Source organism: Poecilia latipinna, unplaced genomic scaffold (assembly GCF_001443285.1).
Source record: "Poecilia latipinna isolate Pla-1442-1.1 unplaced genomic scaffold, P_latipinna-1.0 Scaffold897, whole genome shotgun sequence".
NCBI classification, from domain to species: domain Eukaryota; kingdom Metazoa; phylum Chordata; class Actinopteri; order Cyprinodontiformes; family Poeciliidae; genus Poecilia; species Poecilia latipinna.
In genome coordinates this window covers 105,108-122,021 of record NW_015113513.1, presented here as the reverse complement: position 1 = coordinate 122,021, position 16,914 = coordinate 105,108, and the positions used below count along the sequence as shown (strand labels likewise).

The 16,914-nt window shown below is 38.6% G+C and overlaps 3 protein-coding genes and 1 pseudogene across 6 annotated transcripts in view; 2 read left to right on the top strand and 2 right to left on the bottom strand.

The window, feature by feature from the left end:
- Positions 1-3,249, top strand: part of grm6b (glutamate receptor, metabotropic 6b) — a 22,509-nt gene extending 19,260 nt beyond the window's left edge. The window contains exon 11 of the mRNA XM_015048669.1: positions 665-3,249. Within this exon, the coding sequence (XP_014904155.1) occupies positions 665-904 (240 nt within the window). The 3' untranslated portion in view covers positions 905-3,249. The remainder of the gene's footprint in view (positions 1-664) is intronic.
- A 219-nt stretch (positions 3,250-3,468) lies between these two features.
- traip (TRAF-interacting protein) lies at positions 3,469-7,956 on the bottom strand. Its single transcript, XM_015048670.1, has 15 exons — positions 7,432-7,956; positions 7,275-7,332; positions 7,073-7,159; positions 6,872-6,911; positions 6,651-6,778; positions 6,467-6,561; positions 6,195-6,308; positions 5,474-5,561; positions 5,296-5,385; positions 5,125-5,213; positions 4,884-5,039; positions 4,758-4,803; positions 4,574-4,672; positions 4,445-4,495; positions 3,469-3,960 (listed from the first exon to the last, which is right to left on the bottom strand). Exons 1-15 carry the CDS (start codon positions 7,527-7,529, stop codon positions 3,853-3,855), a joined length of 1,347 nt encoding a protein of 448 aa, XP_014904156.1. The 5' UTR covers positions 7,530-7,956; the 3' UTR covers positions 3,469-3,852.
- Positions 7,957-8,924: 968 nt separating this feature from the next.
- On the bottom strand, positions 8,925-13,097 carry LOC106957366 (UDP-glucuronosyltransferase 2C1-like; annotated as a pseudogene).
- mon1a (MON1 secretory trafficking family member A) overlaps positions 11,040-16,914 on the top strand; it is a 16,020-nt gene continuing 10,145 nt past the window's right edge. For 3 of the 4 annotated variants that reach the window (XM_015048679.1, XM_015048678.1, XM_015048677.1), the window contains exons 1-2: positions 14,648-14,786; positions 15,157-15,308. In XM_015048679.1, coding sequence (XP_014904165.1) covers positions 15,185-15,308 — 124 coding nt within the window. In that variant the 5' untranslated portion in view covers positions 14,648-14,786; positions 15,157-15,184. Of the gene's footprint in view, positions 11,128-14,647; positions 14,787-15,156; positions 15,309-16,914 lie in introns of those variants that run through there. The other variant, XM_015048680.1, reaches the window with a different exon arrangement.

Below are 16,914 nucleotides of genomic sequence, written 5' to 3'. Positions count from 1 at the left end.
GTTTTTTTTTTTTTGGGGCAAGTTTTTTTTTTTTTTTTTTTTTTTTTTTTTTTTTTTGCCTTGACAGATAAAAAAATTGTTATGTATATATATATATATATATATATATATATATATATATATATATATATATATATATATATATATATATATATATATAATTTCACATGTTATTGGTACTTTTTGCGACGGACCCACACTAAAAAAATAAAACTAAAAAGAATGAAATTCTGAGAATAAAGCCAACAGTATGAGAATAGTATTACGAAAATAAACTCATAATATTACGACTTTATTCTCAAAATATTGACTTTTCTCCTATTGCAAAGTTTTTCTCGTGTTATTTAGACTTTATTCTTGTAGTACAACTTTATTCTCGTTTTATCTTAGTATGGCCGTAGTACTCTGTCGTACTTTTTGATTATTTTTGCCATATTTTTTTGTAGAAGAGTTAACAGCGAAAAGGAAATGTTGTGAAAACCCAGAAATGGGATATCTTCTCCAGACTACATCTACGTAGACATAAACCATTCATCAGGGAACACTGGCCGCTGTGGTTTAAAATGAAATAAATAAATAAGACAACTTGTACTCCTGAACCTTATCGTTGTTCCCAGCTCCGCTGCTTGTGTTTCTCACCTCCTGTGTGTTTCTCTGTCTCTAGATGTTCATCCAGACCACCACCTTGACCGTCTCCATGAGCCTGAGCGCCACCGTGTCCCTTGGCATGCTCTACATCCCCAAGGTCTACGTCATCATCTTCCACCCGGAGCAGAACGTCCAGAAGAGGAAGCGCAGCTTCAAAGCCGTGGTCCAGGCGGCCACCGTGTCCACGCGCCTGTCCCAGAAGGTCAACGACAAGCAGAACGGAGAGTCCAAGATGGAGCCGGACAGGTCTCAGTGACACGACGGGGGGACATTTAGAGGTGGAAACATCTGAGTGTCTGTTTCTGTCCTTGAGTTGTGGAACCAAACTACCAGCAAATGTGGAGGTTTATAAAACTTTATTCAACCTGGAGGGAAACATGGAAACAAAGGAGAAACTAACACTCACACACATAAGGACTGTAACGATACTGAGCCATCTTGAATCAAATGGAAAAACAACAGATTTTTTTATGCTCCTTTATCCACCTGCAGCTCCAGTCTAAAATTTGCACACACTCATCATGGTTATGGATGTTGCATTCATTTTTGGGCTTTTATTGTTGCACATTATTTATACAATAGGTTAATTACATTTTCAAAAATATGAAATTGGTGCACAAGTTTGGATTCACTGTTGATTTTCTAATTCAAAAAAGGACAAAATGAGACGCAGAAGCTCAAATACGTACGTAAACATCCTCCCATATTTGAGTAAATGTCCTTCAGCACACAGCAGAGAAACCGCATGCTTTTTGAGGTGATCAGCAGAATTCTGGCATAATTCTGCATGGATATTTCACCACTCTTCTTCCTCTTCCTCTTCTTTTTCTTCTTCTTCCTCTTCTTTTTCTTCTTCTTAGGAATGATCAACTCATTTAAATTGCAAACTGAGAGATCTTCTACCAGGTCACATCCACACATCGTCGACGACGTGACTTTGTTGCTTTATTTACCAACTTTTAAGACAAAAAAAAAAACCCGTATTGGCCAAAATTGGAATCGACGGGTCAGGCTTTTTAAAAGATAGGCGATCGACTGGAAAAGTTGAGTCAGTGCAGCTCTAGTTGTAATGCGTTTGGGATCAGTGTCCTGTTGGAACATCCACAGGTGACCAAGTTTCAGGTGACTAGCTGTGAAGTTCAAGGATCTTGATCTAGTCCTCCTACGTCAATGATCAAACATCCAACTGCAACTTGTGCCTCAAGTAGAAAATCTGTTTCAAAATTATTTCTACATATATGAACCTATATTTATAATTTTCACCCTTTGTGGAGAACAAAAAAATCACAACTAATTTCTATTTCAAAAAAATACATATATGCTGTTTGGATTAAAGAACGGTTTAAATGTGTCTCTAAAAGCCCTTAATTAATAGATCCATGCCTACGATTGGTGGACATAAATGTCTCAGCAGGACTGTCCTTATACCTCAGCTCAATGGAGGTGTTTAGGAGTTTTAACGCTCCTTCGGAAATACTTCTTAGGAGAAAGAAAAGCATTTTCCTTTGTCCTACAGGAAGATTTACATCGTTAGTGGAAGCCGTTGGGACCAAGCGGCTCCTGAAGCACTGCATGGTTTATGTGTTTTATGTGTTTATTAGGAATGTTTCACACATTGTTTATGAGGGATGACCATCTCTTATCACACTGGAGGGAGAGAGATTTAAAACATATCAATATATCTGAATCGCTGCTGGTTTCAATAGCCAGTCGCTTATGTCACGCAATATTTATTTGTTTTTTTTTACTAATGTAATAATGAGACAACCTAATTTGTTTTTAGGTGGAAACGACATTTAGGGGCACAAACAGGACGTGGGTGATTGTGAGCAGGATGTTTGTTCTCTACCTGGTACTCTTACATCAGCATTCTGGAAGACAATGTTTGGTATTTCCCCATATTGTTTGTGAAAATATGAAGCATTCTGTGAAAAGGTCAGGCTGCGTGGCAGCTATACGACTCCCGACTGGGAAGCTGCCAGAGCGCAGCCGATCGGCCTTCATCACTGTGAAAATATGTTCGAGGAAATGTTGGGAATGATTAAAATGACACTGAATCAATACGAGCTCATGTTCGCCTAATAGACCTGTTTTAGTTTCCTTTGTAAGTTTCATTCATCTCAGGATGTTTACTTTTTTTTTTTACAATAGACAAAGTAAATAGTTAAGGAGCACGACTTGAACTTTTTCACTTTCTTGTTTCACCAAACTAAAGAAAACATTTTTACCCGTTAGTGGTGCTTCTTTGTTTGAAGGATGGTCTGTAGGTTTGCGGTCCTTTTTTTTTTTTTTTTTGAAGCGCAAAAAGGTAACAGAGAATTCAAACGTGTTTTACTCCAGAGTTGGAATTTTTTTTTGTACCTAATCTTATCCTCAAAATTGAAAATCATTGCCTTTCTTTTGTTTAGTGGTAAAAATAAAATGGTATTGGCTTGTACTGCTAACAGCAGCGTTAGCACACCAGTTAGCAAATCCTGCTGGTTTTTGAACCTTCACCTGAAACATGGTTTACTCTGGTGTAATGTTACATCACTTCAACTAATCGAATCCCATCAGAACTGAGCAGCTACCTTCACTTAATTCATGTTTACATCACAAAAAGTTTGCAGGTTGTTCTTCAATTAGAAAAGAAACTATTTAAGTTGAATTATTATGGCTTACAGCTATGAAAATTCAAATTTCAGTTCCATAAGTAAAAAAACAATACTACAAAAGATCAATAGACGCATAATGTTAAAGAAATAAATGCGATAGTTTGTACTGCCCTCTGCTGGAGAGCACCGCTTAGTACAAATATTAGGAAAAGAAACGGACCCAAGCCAAAATAAAACAAAAAGGTTTATTTTTGGGATGGTTGACACAAACATAACATAATTAATCTAAATGTGAATCTTTATGACATAATGCCGTAAAAATAAGCTGAAAATGGGAAAATAAAAAACTCAGACAATAATGCGTCTAGTCAGAAGCGCCTTCAGGACAGACTGAGTACAAATTCATCTCAACACAACAAAAAAAAAAGACTATATACATCAGACATGTTGATGTTAAAAAAAATAAAGGCAGCATTTGTTGTTTTGTTTGGTGCATTTTCCTGTTTTTTAAATAAAGTAATTACAAAGTTCTGCTGCCTGACCCGTACCCTCCCACCCCCTGGGCCACAGCAGCACCAATGATTTGTTTCTCCCCCCAAATGTCCCGACTTCATTCCAGGAAGCTGTCCAGAGTCAGACATCTTGGAATCTTAGAGGGAGGCCGAGTCACTTTTTTCCTTTTGGCTTTCAGCAGAGGCCGGATCTCGGATAAAGGAGACTGGATCAAAGAGCTCGGCTAAGGAACGATGACATGCTGGTCAAAAAACATGACTTGGTAAATATGCAGCAAATACCTTAATTGCTTTTTAAGAGCTAGAATTGAGAACAAATATGAATATATTGTGGATTTTCCAATATATTCACACACACAACCACTAACCTCTGGTTAAATGTTCTTTAGCAAGATGCAGAGAAACACCAACATTGGTTTTAGGGAAAATAATCCCTAAAACCCTGACAAACCAACTACTTTAAAGCTGCAGTATGTAACTTTTATTTTAAAAAATTAGTTAAATATTTGTTGAAAATGTCATTATGTTGCGACGGTATGGAATGAGACAGAACCTTTGGTAAAAAGTTTATTTTGTTTTGTTTCCACCTAAAAAATTAACTCTTTCAATAAATGGCCAAAATCTGTAACATACATGAGGACCATTTTGAACTTTTCTCTCCCACAGAAGTGAAAACAGAAAAAAGGATACAGGTTGGATGAATTTAGTCCGTCCTCCTAATCCATCATAGCCAGTTTGGAGCTAAGAAAGAAAAAAACAAAATAAGACAGATGATACTTTGAGAAGCAGAGATTTGTACGTTGATTCTGTTGTACATACGACTCCAGCCTTCTTCTGAGGTTCCAACATGCTTCCAAAAGTCTTCTTTCTGAAGAGAAGGGAGTTCCTCAAAAAAGGATAAAGCGCTGAATCTTCATTCTGAGCCGACGGCAGAAAATCACTGCGTTACGCTCAACGGGTGACAGTGAAACATGTCTTGCAGAGAGACTGCTTCAGGCCTTACCTTGCTCAGGGAGGAAAGTTTCTCGCCGCGTTTCGACGAAGACGTTCTGGAAACGAAACAAGTTTTTCCGTCTGAGCCTTAAATCGACTGACTCGTCATCCGAACCCGTCGACGCAAAGAGCTTACCCCGGTCGCTCCAGCCGCATCTTCTTCGAGGGAACCTGGGCCGGTCTCTTTGACGCGTCGTCGGGCGTGGCAATGTCATAGGTCATGTTGAGGTCGATGTCGTCTCCGTGCGCCGGCTGGTGGAGGTGGGGGGGCTTCAGCTCCAGAGGCGCTGGGCTGCGGAGAAAAGCCCCGCGTGAATGACTGACGGAGTTTCCCGGGAAACCGCTTCGACGTCAGAGGAGGCTCTGAGGGAACGAACCTTTCGAAGATGAGCCTGCCGAGGGCTTCGTTGGCACGCGTCGGCGTGCTCAGAGTCTTCTGGAGAAACTCCACTTTCTTCTTGAGGCTCTGGGGACAGAACGCGAGCGGGAATCAGCACAAGCCCCTCGGATAGCGCAAGTGTACGCGTGTGAGTTTGATGTGCTCTTACAGAGATCTCTTTGTCAGCGCCGGCCAGGTCTTTCTGCAGAGACTTCAACTCCTCTTTGAGCTGAAGCGCCTCCAGGGAAGCCTTCTGCAGCTAAAAACAACAACAAAAAAACAAAAAACGGTTGACAATCAGGAAATTTTTTGGGGCGTTTGACTTAAAGGTCCAGATGTGACGCTACCTTGCTGTTTGAGGAGAGAACTTCTCTCTTCAGCTTCTCACACATGTCGTTTGAAGACTTGAGGCTTCCTTTGAGGTTGTCATACTCTCTGTGAATACAGGGAAGTAGATGAAAATGTTTTGAGGAAACAGAATTAAGAAAAATGATTCATTCTGATCAGGGTTTTTTTCAATCGAAATAAAATTAACTTATTGCCCTTCTAGATATGCGATATCTAGTATTTAGTTACAAGTACTGCTGATTACTGTGTCTGAACTCCATGGATCAAGAGTCACCCTAATCTCTCCAGACAGCCCATGGCTGAACAACTTATTCGCTCCCAGATATGAGGTAGCTAACTGCAGATGTCACCACCAAATCACTCAAAAGTATGTGCCCGTTTATTGGTGATAAACTTAGCGACTGTCACTACATTTAGTGACTTTTAAGACAAATAATTTAAAATTTTAAAAATCAGTTTCAGCAAAAATCAGCAGCTTAGGCTTTTTAAAAATTGGTGATCGGTCAAAAAACTCCAACCGGTGTGCCTCCAGTGTGTACACTGGCAAATGTATCTGGATGTTGACAAATCCGACAGCTATAAATAATTATTTACTGTTCGTAAGCAGATTCTGTTGCGTTAACAGGATGTGTGACATGGATGAGGAGACAGTGACCCCCCGGCAACAACAAAAATCCATCTAGCGAAGCAAAGGATCCAGCCTGACCAGTGGGTTCTTACTTCTTCAGAGAGATGCAGTAAATGGAGAGCTGCTCCACTGCTCCCTGGCTCACACCCATATCTGTGATCATGGACTCCACTTCGCCTCGCTGACCCTGCAGCAGCATGTCCAGGCTGGGGAAGACAACAGCTGGATCATCAGTTCACAACAAGTCAGTAATTAAAGTCAAAACGATTTCATCAGAATAAATCCGTCCTGCTTCTTGTGACACATAAAACATAAATAAAAAACCCACTTCGCTAAAGTGAACATTTAAGTTCCTCAGCGTTACCTTTCAAAGGTTTTCATTTTGCCCCTCAGTCTGCGGACCTCCTCCTTCGCTGCCTGAATTTCGTTCTGCTGCGTCTCCAGATAAACCATCTGCTTCTGTCGACACGTCCAAACGTTACCAGGGCAACCAGTTATGGTCTCACGGGGAGGATTCATTGCGTCGGCCTCGAAACAAAAAGCCGTACCTTGAGAGCGACACAGACCATCTCCTTATCCATGACCTCTTTCCGCATGGCGTCCAGGTCTCTCCTCTGCTTGTTCACTGTGTCCTTCAAGCCGTCCATCACCTTCTGTTTCTCCCGCCAGTCTCGATCTGAAAAAACAAACAAAAAACGATTAGATAGTCGATCAGCTGGCCATAGCACCCTTCAAATTAAAGGGGAAATTAAGTGCGTGTGTGGAGCACCTCTAGAGCTTAGCAGTGCCTTCATTCGATCAACCTCATTCTGTGGAAGACATGTAGAGAACACAGTAGAGTGAAATGCAAAAACACATTCTAGAGAGCAGAATCTGTCAATTTTACCTTGATCTGACGGATTAAATTTATCCAAAGTGTTACATTTTTTTAAATAAATTTTTAAAAATCTCACTTGGACTGTTTGTTTACCTGCAGGCTCTCTGGGTCTGGAGAACCTTCTTCCCCGCCTCCTCCAATGTCAAAGAACAGCTTGTTGATGATGTGTCTGGTGCTGACCTACAGAAGAAGAAGAAGAAAAAGAAGAAGAAAGTTATGCATCCATATGCATGAGTACATAGTTCAGATCAGGCTGTTTTCTTTGTTAATGTGAGCGGATGTTTCCTTACAGTACCTGTTTCCTGCACTGAGGACAGGTTTTGGTAGGAGCGGTCTGAAACCACTGAAGAAGACTGGAAGAAATTGGGAAAATATATTTTACACACGCACAAGAAAATGTGCTGAAATTTTTGGAGAATACTGACGGATTTGGACAGTTTAAACCGTCTTACCATTCGTAGTGAAAAGTGTGTCCACAGTGAATGGCAGATACATCTCTGTCGTGGTCAAAAAAATCCGAGCATATTGTACAATATGCTCGGATGGGCATTTTTTTTGTAAAAGACAAATAATGCTCGACCTGTTCGTGTTATATAAAAGAAACAACAAACGGTTCACGTCACGACTTTACTGTGTTACTATCTCACCAACTATCAGCGTGTTTAACAGGACATTTTAAAATGAATGTTGTCTCATGAGACACAGTGATAGTTACAATAGCAACCTAGCTAACAGCTACATTACCGGTGTTCATATTTACTAAATAGAGACGCTAAGTTACAGCACAGTCCTTCGTAACAACCTCAAGCATCCCCAAATATATCCGTAAAGCCTTATTTGAACCTAGTTAGCGCCACATAACTAACTCAAACCATAGCTAGCTAACAGTCACACAAACACTTCCTCCATCTGAGTCTGTTTCCCCGCTAGACGTTCAAACGTAAGCCCCGCCCCCACATGGTGCGTTCACTGTGCTTTTTGTGCGTTTGTTTTGTCGCAGTCAGTTTCACCAGTTGTAGATTTTATGGGATTTTTTTTTGCGATACTATTATATTATTGTAGCAGCTTAATTTGGGGTTATTTAGAATTATATGCATCACTTTTTAAAACGCCAAATGGCAAATAGTAAATCTATTTATGTGAGCATTAGAGAAATTTAATTGCCTGAGCAGATTGCTCTAACAATTTGTTTGTAATCTTTTAATTTTGTGTTTCTTCAAATACTGAATTAAAATCTAGGTCACTGATAATCTTATTTTTGCTATAGAGCCATTACCCCAGTTATTAATTACTCTGGAAAAACCACAATTATTATTATTTATTATTATTGAAAATCTACTATACAAGTGTGAAACAAGAACTTAGTTATAATATTTCTTAAGAAAACTCTTTTGGCTTGATCTCCTTCGATCCCAGGTTCTCCCGGTGGACTACGTGTAGCCACACAAAAACAACAATGAGGGCAGACGTCACAGAATTTCAGTTTAATCCAATAGAAGACAACACATAAAATTACAACAGAAACTGGAGAACAACAGAGACATACATTCATTTACCTGACATAAATGGAAAGAATAAGAAGGAAAGAAAGAAAGAAAAGAAAAGACGTGCAAAGACGTCTTTGGAGAATTGCGAGAGCAAATCTAATTTGTTACTTCTGTGTAGAAAGTTTTATAGTAAAAGGTGTATTCTTATCTTTAATTTATTCAAATAAGGCGTATCTTTGCTCATCCAACCAGGAGCTATCTCTGACCCTCTCTCAAGCCAGTAACTCCTGTTGTTTTACGGCTTTTCACAGATGAGTGTGAAAAACTAGAACTTCTACTGTATTGTTTCCCACACAGACAAAAGGCAGTTCAAAAGATCTTAGCAAACCATCTGCTTTAACTACAGGTAACATAAAGGTCAATAGGCCAGAATAAGTTACTGATTTTTAAAACTATAATTAGGCTATTTCAATCAAGACATGTTAAGTTTTAAAACTAGCATACTTTAAATTTATTTTCTTAACACCACCAAAAGAAATGATTGATGGTTGAACAAATTCATGTCATTGGTCATTTAGTAATAGTAAAAATTAACTATATACATAGCTACAAAAAACCCTGGGAATCCATCCAGCTTTGATGAATTGCAACATCCACCCACCAATCAAAAAGATACTCATTATTCAAATACAAAAATGTAGCTGAAAACACAGTAAAAAAAAACATTCAAGTTGTATAGAATCATACGAAAGGCACTCATTAAAAACATAGTATATAGCTGCAATAAAGTACATTACTCCCAACTAAAATTTCTCAAAGAAAATAAAATAATTATAATCCAACAATAACGACATGGTTTTTGAGATGACTTTAGCTGTGATGTCCAAAGTAGTAGTTTCAAATCATTAAATCTTGGTGAACAGAAAATCTGACTCGACAGTACAAAGAGGAAGTATCACGGAAAAGTGACATCTTTCTCCTCAACCCAACCTGACACTAACGTAGAAGAATAGATTGCTGTTCTTCTAATGTTTCTTCCATCACTAGTCACGTTTTAGCTTTCCCCTGCACGGCGATTTACATAAGCACCTGATAAACGTGACAGCAGTCAGAAGCATGAGCAGCACTGCCCCTGTTAGGAACAGAGCAACATCTACAGAGTGGTAGATGTACCAGGACATTCCATGGGACTGTGCTTTCAGGTGAGCAGCACCTTTGTTCCTCATTACAAACTCTATCCAGAAGAGAGCATTGTCTATGGGCTGTATTGGCTGGTCTCTGTGCAGTCTGGAGAGTCTCTGCATGTTCGCTCTGTAGGACGGCTCATTCAGGACTTCTTTCACAGCTTTCAGGAAGTTGTCGTCTTTGTCCACTGTGGTCAGGGTGAGAACCTTTGCTCCCCCTCTGTCTTGTAGACGGAGAAGATTGTCATAAACAAGGACAAAAAAAAAAAAAACAAGGACAAACCCACCACTGGGACTCCGTGGTAGATAGCTTCTTGGACTCCGTTGGTTCCTCCATGAGCCACAAACAGCTTCACCTTTGGATGCCCTAAAAGGTCTTTTTGCGGCATCCAGTCCACCAGTAAAGTGTTGTTCCCCAGAGTGGATGGTTTGCTTCCGCTGTAGCTCCAGATGACCTTCTGGGGCAATTCGGCAAAAGAGGCCGCAATCTTATTTGCCATGTCGTCTGGAAGGCTGGGCACAAAAGTTCCCAAAGACATGATGATGACGCCGTGCTCTCCAGAACTCTGCACAAAGTCCTCCAGATCCTTTGGTAATGGTTTCGCAGGCGTACAGTGGAACCCTCCCATGTACACAATGTTAGGCATGGTGGGACGCGGATAGTCAAACACAAAATCAGTTCTTATCAGCCAGATGTCTGCGCCAGACTTTATCTGATCAAAGTCCGCATCAGGTCCAAGATATTTGGAACACAGTGGCTGGTATACCAGTTTGCTCACAGAGGTAGTCTGGATCTGGGTGATCAGATATATAATCATGTTTTTGGTTCTCTGAAAAAAGTTCATTTTATCAGTATAGCCAGATAATGTGACAGGAATATAGGATATAGGTGAAGGAGCGACGGCAAAATGAGCTTCTTCAGGATTTAACCAGCGGACATTGTAAACTAAAGGAAGATTAAGATATTTTGCCAAAATGGCCCCATTTCCCCACCAGGGGTCAGTAAGGACCAGGTCGAACTTGCTCTGGTTTAATCTCCTCATCAACTCCGTGTCGTCTAACATGGCTGGAAGAAATTCACTCACAGCTCTGTGAACCTCAACGTTTTTATCAATCATCCCCATGGTTACATGGAGAAAACTGACCAAAGGTGAAGCCCCGCGTTGAAATTTGATGTACTCAGTTACGAGTCTTCTTGTGTACTTCTTGTCAAAACTCCTTTCCACAGGAACTGTGAAGGTGCTGTAGTACGGGGAGCTGTCCTTGACGTACCAGCTTTTGCTGGAACGCGCAATGGTGATGTTGTGTCCTCTGGAGTGCAGCGCTTTAAGGAGGATCTCGTTGTTGAGCCAGTGGCTTCCCTCAGTGGGAATGACCAGGATGTTGCCGCTTTGACAGCAGCTGGGAACGAGAATGAGCAGCAGCGTGGCGCTCCAGCAACAGGCCAGCTTCATCTGGAATGAAGGCAGGGGTCAAGGTAAGAACCGAAAATATTGTCAGAGAGAGATATTCGGTAAACAGCCAGTTAATACGTTCTTTCCCCACAACCCCCCTTATTAAAAAAGTAAGCAATCAGCTGTTTGGTTTTATAGCTGAAACTAGATATTTATTTAACTTGTACAAAAACACATAATTAAATCCCAGAAAAAGGAGAATAAAAAAATAAAAGAAAAAGAAAGGGTAGGACTTTCCTCAAACTCAGTAGTTTATATAAGACCTCTCCTCCTTAATTCAAATTTGGTCAGTTCTTGATTTATTTTTGTTAATGGTGTCAATCGATTAAAAAAAATCTGATTAATCACACTTCAGTGCTGCCATTAATCAAGATTAACCACTTTGCTCAACTTTGTAAACTCGAAATGTAAATATTAACATTTTGAAAAATGCTTAAGAAAATGTTTTATTGTATCGAACTAAACTGAAGATTTCGAGCTCCTGTCGTTAGAGTGTGTCACACTAACGACTCAAAAATTGAAAAATGTTCAACTCTTCTGGCTGTGTAATCGTGTACCATGTGTTGGGTTCACTCCGAGTGGCAAAACTTTTACCTTTCGCTGTCCATGTGCCGAGCCGCGCTGATGTGAACGTCTTTGGACAAAATAAGTAATTCGATTAATCTTCATTATAGTAGTAATGTGTTAAATTTACTAAATTACTTACACATGTTGACAAAAAAATAAGATAAAAAATATCAAGTCTAGCCACAGTTAGATTCGAAGTTATTATATAAAGTTATTATACAATATAATTTAATAAGTTATGACAATTATGCCAAGTTCGTTTTCTATATAGGAAACCCAGCTGACTGTATCGAGTCACTGACTTTGCATCGATCTCTCCTTAACGATTGATGGTCAGTGGTCAGTCGAGTGCAAGTAATCAGTTTATATTGTGGTCACTTCCATGGAACTATTTAGAGATTTGTGTGATTTAATCAGGGTGGAACAATGTTTAACAACACCCCCCCACCCCCCCTAAAAAAAACAAAACAAAAAAAACAACAACAACCTCTCCCCCACAAAAAACAAACAAAAAACTCAAGTTCTGCCAGAATTTGCTCCCATCTTTATATTTTGTCTGTATAGTTAAATTCTTTTTAAATTTGAAATGAGACCAATTACTTGAGAAGCTTTATATATATATATATATATATATATATATATATTATTTTTATTATTATTATTTTTTTTTTTTACCAACTACTTTTTTTACTCTTCCTTAAATAATTTTCCAGATGGCTACTTTTTTGCTTCTATTTGAGTATAAATATATTGAAGTGATTTATGGCTGCTCTTCCCACTTCTGTTCTGTAGACAAAAGCGCTAAACCTCAGATTTTTTTGGAGGCAAGGCTTTTAAAACCTCATGACTAATAGTCACTGAACCTAAACTTTTTGACCAGCGTGTGATCGCAGTATTGAGTATTTCACAATGTTGTTGCTTTTTCTGTCCCAGAAGTGAACATTTGCCTCTCAACATGCTCAGGAAGGATTCCTCCAGTAAAAAGTTTTAAGAAGAAAAATTTCATAAGGAATAAAAGTAAACATTTGTATCAGTCATCTGACGTCTATAGATTTTATGGAAGCAGATTCACCCATCTATTGATGTTTCAACTGGTCCAACCAGTGTTACACAAAATACATGTTGAATTGCTATAAAATAGGAATTAAATTAAATGCATCAAGCCAATGTAAAGCACACAAATTTATTTTCGCATATTAAACCACGCATAGACCGATTTTAACTCAGCCATTTCTACTTACAGTGGGTTTTGATTGTCCAAACTAGAAATCTGCAGCTGTTAGAGCATTTTAGTGTCCTATGAAAAACATGAAGAGTCACCATGAATAAAATACAGAGACAATCCCGATGAACGATAGAGCGAGCAAAGAACAGTGATAACAAGGTTACTGATTAACAAGACTGATGCAGAGGAGACTAAACGGATTCACTTCACGAATTACGCAGTTTGTTTTTATTTGAACTTTAATGAAGTTTTCAAGAGCCTAATTTACCATCTTTACTAGAGTTTGTGCGCTGCTGTTGTTGTTTAAATGCAAATGCTTACTGGAATATTTTGATCAATGCAATCAGACTAAATCCCTAAATATCTCAGTAATCCTCACCCTTACCTTTAACCCCCAGCAGCTTAATTCTGCTAGGGTTTTTTTCAGTTACTATTCAATTGCTGCAACCATAGGTGATGGTCTGAATACACACTAAAAAAAAAGAAGAAGAAAAAAAACGTCTTTACTTTACGGTTGCTATCAGCAGGAATTTTATTGTATTTGTACCGTATAATTACGATAAAATTCTGGCAACCATAGCTGCTGGTATTTTACTATGAACTAGAGATTCTTTTTTGTTTTATTTTTTTTACAGTGTAGATGGATAGTAAAAGCAAATAGTTTTGTTCAAAAGGTCGTGGGGTAAAGATCCAAACCACTGTTTTTCAACTTGTCTGAATGAAAGTGAAAGTACTCTTCTCAAGCCTCTAATGCAGGGATCTGCAACTTGCGGCTCCAGAGCCACAAGTGATTCTTTGGATCTTCCACAATGGGTCTTTATAACTCTGGCTAGGATGATAAAATTCCAGCTATTGTTTTTAAATATGGATACGATAACAACAACATGCTAATTTTGCATTTGCAAAAAAGTTGCTAAGTTAGCAACAGTGGTAGCAATTTTGTGATGTACTGACGGCTGAGTGTTAGAGTAGGAGCTTCTTAAAGAGACAGAGGCTAATTTCATGTTGTCAGTGTTCAAAGTTAAATTTCATAACTTATGTTTGATATATAACAATTGAAAGTGATATAGATACTATAGTTCCGTTGTTTCAATACAAAACTGATATTCCATTAAAAAAATTGTTTGTATTATTTTTTGAAACATTGCCTCATTTCCAAATAGAAGTTTCTCTGTTCAATGAAAATAAATGAGAGCTGAAACTAGCCAGGAGTAGATATTAATAAGTTTTCCTTAAACATCTCCAATGGATGGATAAACCTGGCAAATAAATTCACAATGTGCTGAAACATGGAATAATGAAACAGTAAAACAAATGCATATTTTTACATTAATTTGGCATATAATAAAATAAATACTTTCTATTTTTTTAATAACAAACACGTATTATAGGTAAAAATGAATGCATACTTTTCCAGTGTACATAGAAAAATCACATATAATTTTATTTATTTATTTATTTATAATTTTAAGAATAATCTGATGAATGTTTTATGTTTTATTTAATATTATGTATTTATTTAAAGCATAATTTTTTTGAAGTGTTTTTAACTCTTCATTCAGTCATTGACCCAATAATTATGTTTTTTTTTCCCTTTACTAATTACTTCGACTCAAAAAACATAAAGTAGCTTAGATAATCAATTAAACGTAAACAAACAAACAAACAAACAAAACTACATATGTGACTACTCCTGAGGACGTCGTCCTCACAGCATTCACGTGCTTCTCTTTTTCTGGACTAGGGACTTCATATCCCACAATTCCCACTTCCGCTACCTAGCATGTTGGCAGGCAGCAGAAGTACTTTAGTTTCGTGCAGCTAACAGCTGCAGCAGTTACATGAGTGGAGGAGACGTGAACTAAAACACGAAAGCCGTGGAAATGAGAGGTACAAATTTGACAATTGTCTGTCTTGTAACGATAAGTATTCGTTTTGATGTAGGAAGTTGAAATAGACGTCGCGAACCTCCGATATAGCTGACGTCTGTTGGAGTTAGCAGTTAAGCGTAGCCTCTGAAGTTCTCCTTTAGGTAATGCTTCCAGTTAAATAAGGGATGTGAGTGAACAATATACCCCCCAACACTATTGTTTTGGTTCCGTAGTTTAGTTTCACTTCATTTTTCTGCTGGAACTAGTTTGTAGCTTTTAGTCACTGTAGACATAAAGCCGGGTATAACCCCGTTCATCTTTAAACGACGCAGTCACGAAACCGCCCGACCTTTGGACCCAACTCTGTCTGTGTCGGTCCTGCTGTCCAGGTGTGTCCCCCCGCCGGAAGTAGCAGGGATGGAAGGAGAAACTGGCAAGGCGACCGTGTCCTGGGAGAACGGTCTGCTGGCTCCTGTGGACCGGCTGCGCTCGGATAGGGCGGACAGCCCCACACCGGGTCTGGTGGAGGGTACGGAACCAGGTGAGCTGAGATTAACCCGCTCTCACCACTCCATGCTTACTCAGCACATCGATGCAGCTGGAGTGTAAAATTAATAATAATAACGATCTGAAACTATTTCTGGGGTGATTTTGTTTGTTTTTGTTTCAGGATTCACATGAAACTTGTTATGTGTGAACATCAACATGTCTGTATTTCTCAGACAGATGGGTTTTTTTTTCTCCTGCAGTAGGGCTACATCATGTAGACTCCAGGTCAGTCGTGGACTAATCTGGATTAGATTATATTAAGTGCCTTTTACTGCTTTTGTAGCAACTTTTCAGAATTTTCAATTACAGTATATCCAAAAAATTTGGTTTGGATTTGTATTTGGCCTCCAACAATTTAGCAGAACCACCATTTATTTAGGTCTTTCGGGATATGCCACTCCTCACTTCGCCAGACTAGGGCCTCATTTTTCAGAAAGTAGTACAAATTTAGGTGCAAAAGTTCCACATCTGATAGATGAATTTCCTCACCACTGTCTGCTCAGAGTTGATTTTAAAATCCATAACCTTATTTATTCACGGCTTCAGTGGGATTGTCCACAGAATTTGTGACCTAGATGAAAGAAAGATGATGAAAGCAAAGATGGAATAAAAAAAACTATAACTTGAAAGACATATATACACATACTTTAAACTTGAAAAATGCAGAGTGTATTTGTAGTTAGGCCAGCTTATATCTTATATTTTGTGATGGGGTCATGCTGAAGGTGGTTTGGGTGTGAAGTGGCATGATTGTGCACATTCTAGGGTTGTGTAAAATAATGCAGAACACTGTGCTTTAGCTCTTCCTGTCATGAAAGACAGCAGTACATGCAAAGATGAGTTGAACTTGGACGTCTATAGCAAGTCATTGTGTTTTCATAACAGCCTGCACTTATATTCCGCAAGTGCAGGCAGCACTCAGTGAAGAGCAGCTGCTAATGCTAATGCAGAACTAGCTGCAGCCTTTTCCAGGGTTGAGACTTGGTAGCAGGCTGGAGGAATTCTGCAAGCTCACATCAGACGTTCTACAACACAGCCATCAAGGTTCTCCAGAGCCAGCGTCCTGCAACCTTTAGATTGGGGCCAAAATGATTAATTGTGATTAATTAAATGATCGTCAACTAATTCAGTAAACGATTAATCGTTATCTGGAGTATACAGACTCAAAAAAGGGACATTTACTGAAAAAATAATGCCTTTAAAGGGGTAGTTAAGCTGTAATTACTGCTTAATTAAACGGTACAAAAAAAATCTATACATTTCGCATTTAAGATGAACACACCTTTCTCTGTAAATATGTTTTAGCCAAATCTCTTCAAATAGAAACGTTCAGATTCACTAGAGGAATTTTAACTTATTGCATTTTAGGAACTAAAATGTCTATTTTCTTATTTAAAAAGGAACTGAACTATTTGTTTTATATTCATATTTTAATGTAATTTTAATACTGTATAAAAGGGTAAAGTGGTTAAATTAAAAATCTGTGGAATATGTCAATTTTTCTGTGTCCGATTATTCACCAGAGATGTCAATAGAAATTTCTGAGGTTCAAAATGTGGAAAATTATGGAACCTCAGAAATTTCCAGTGTTTTTTTTT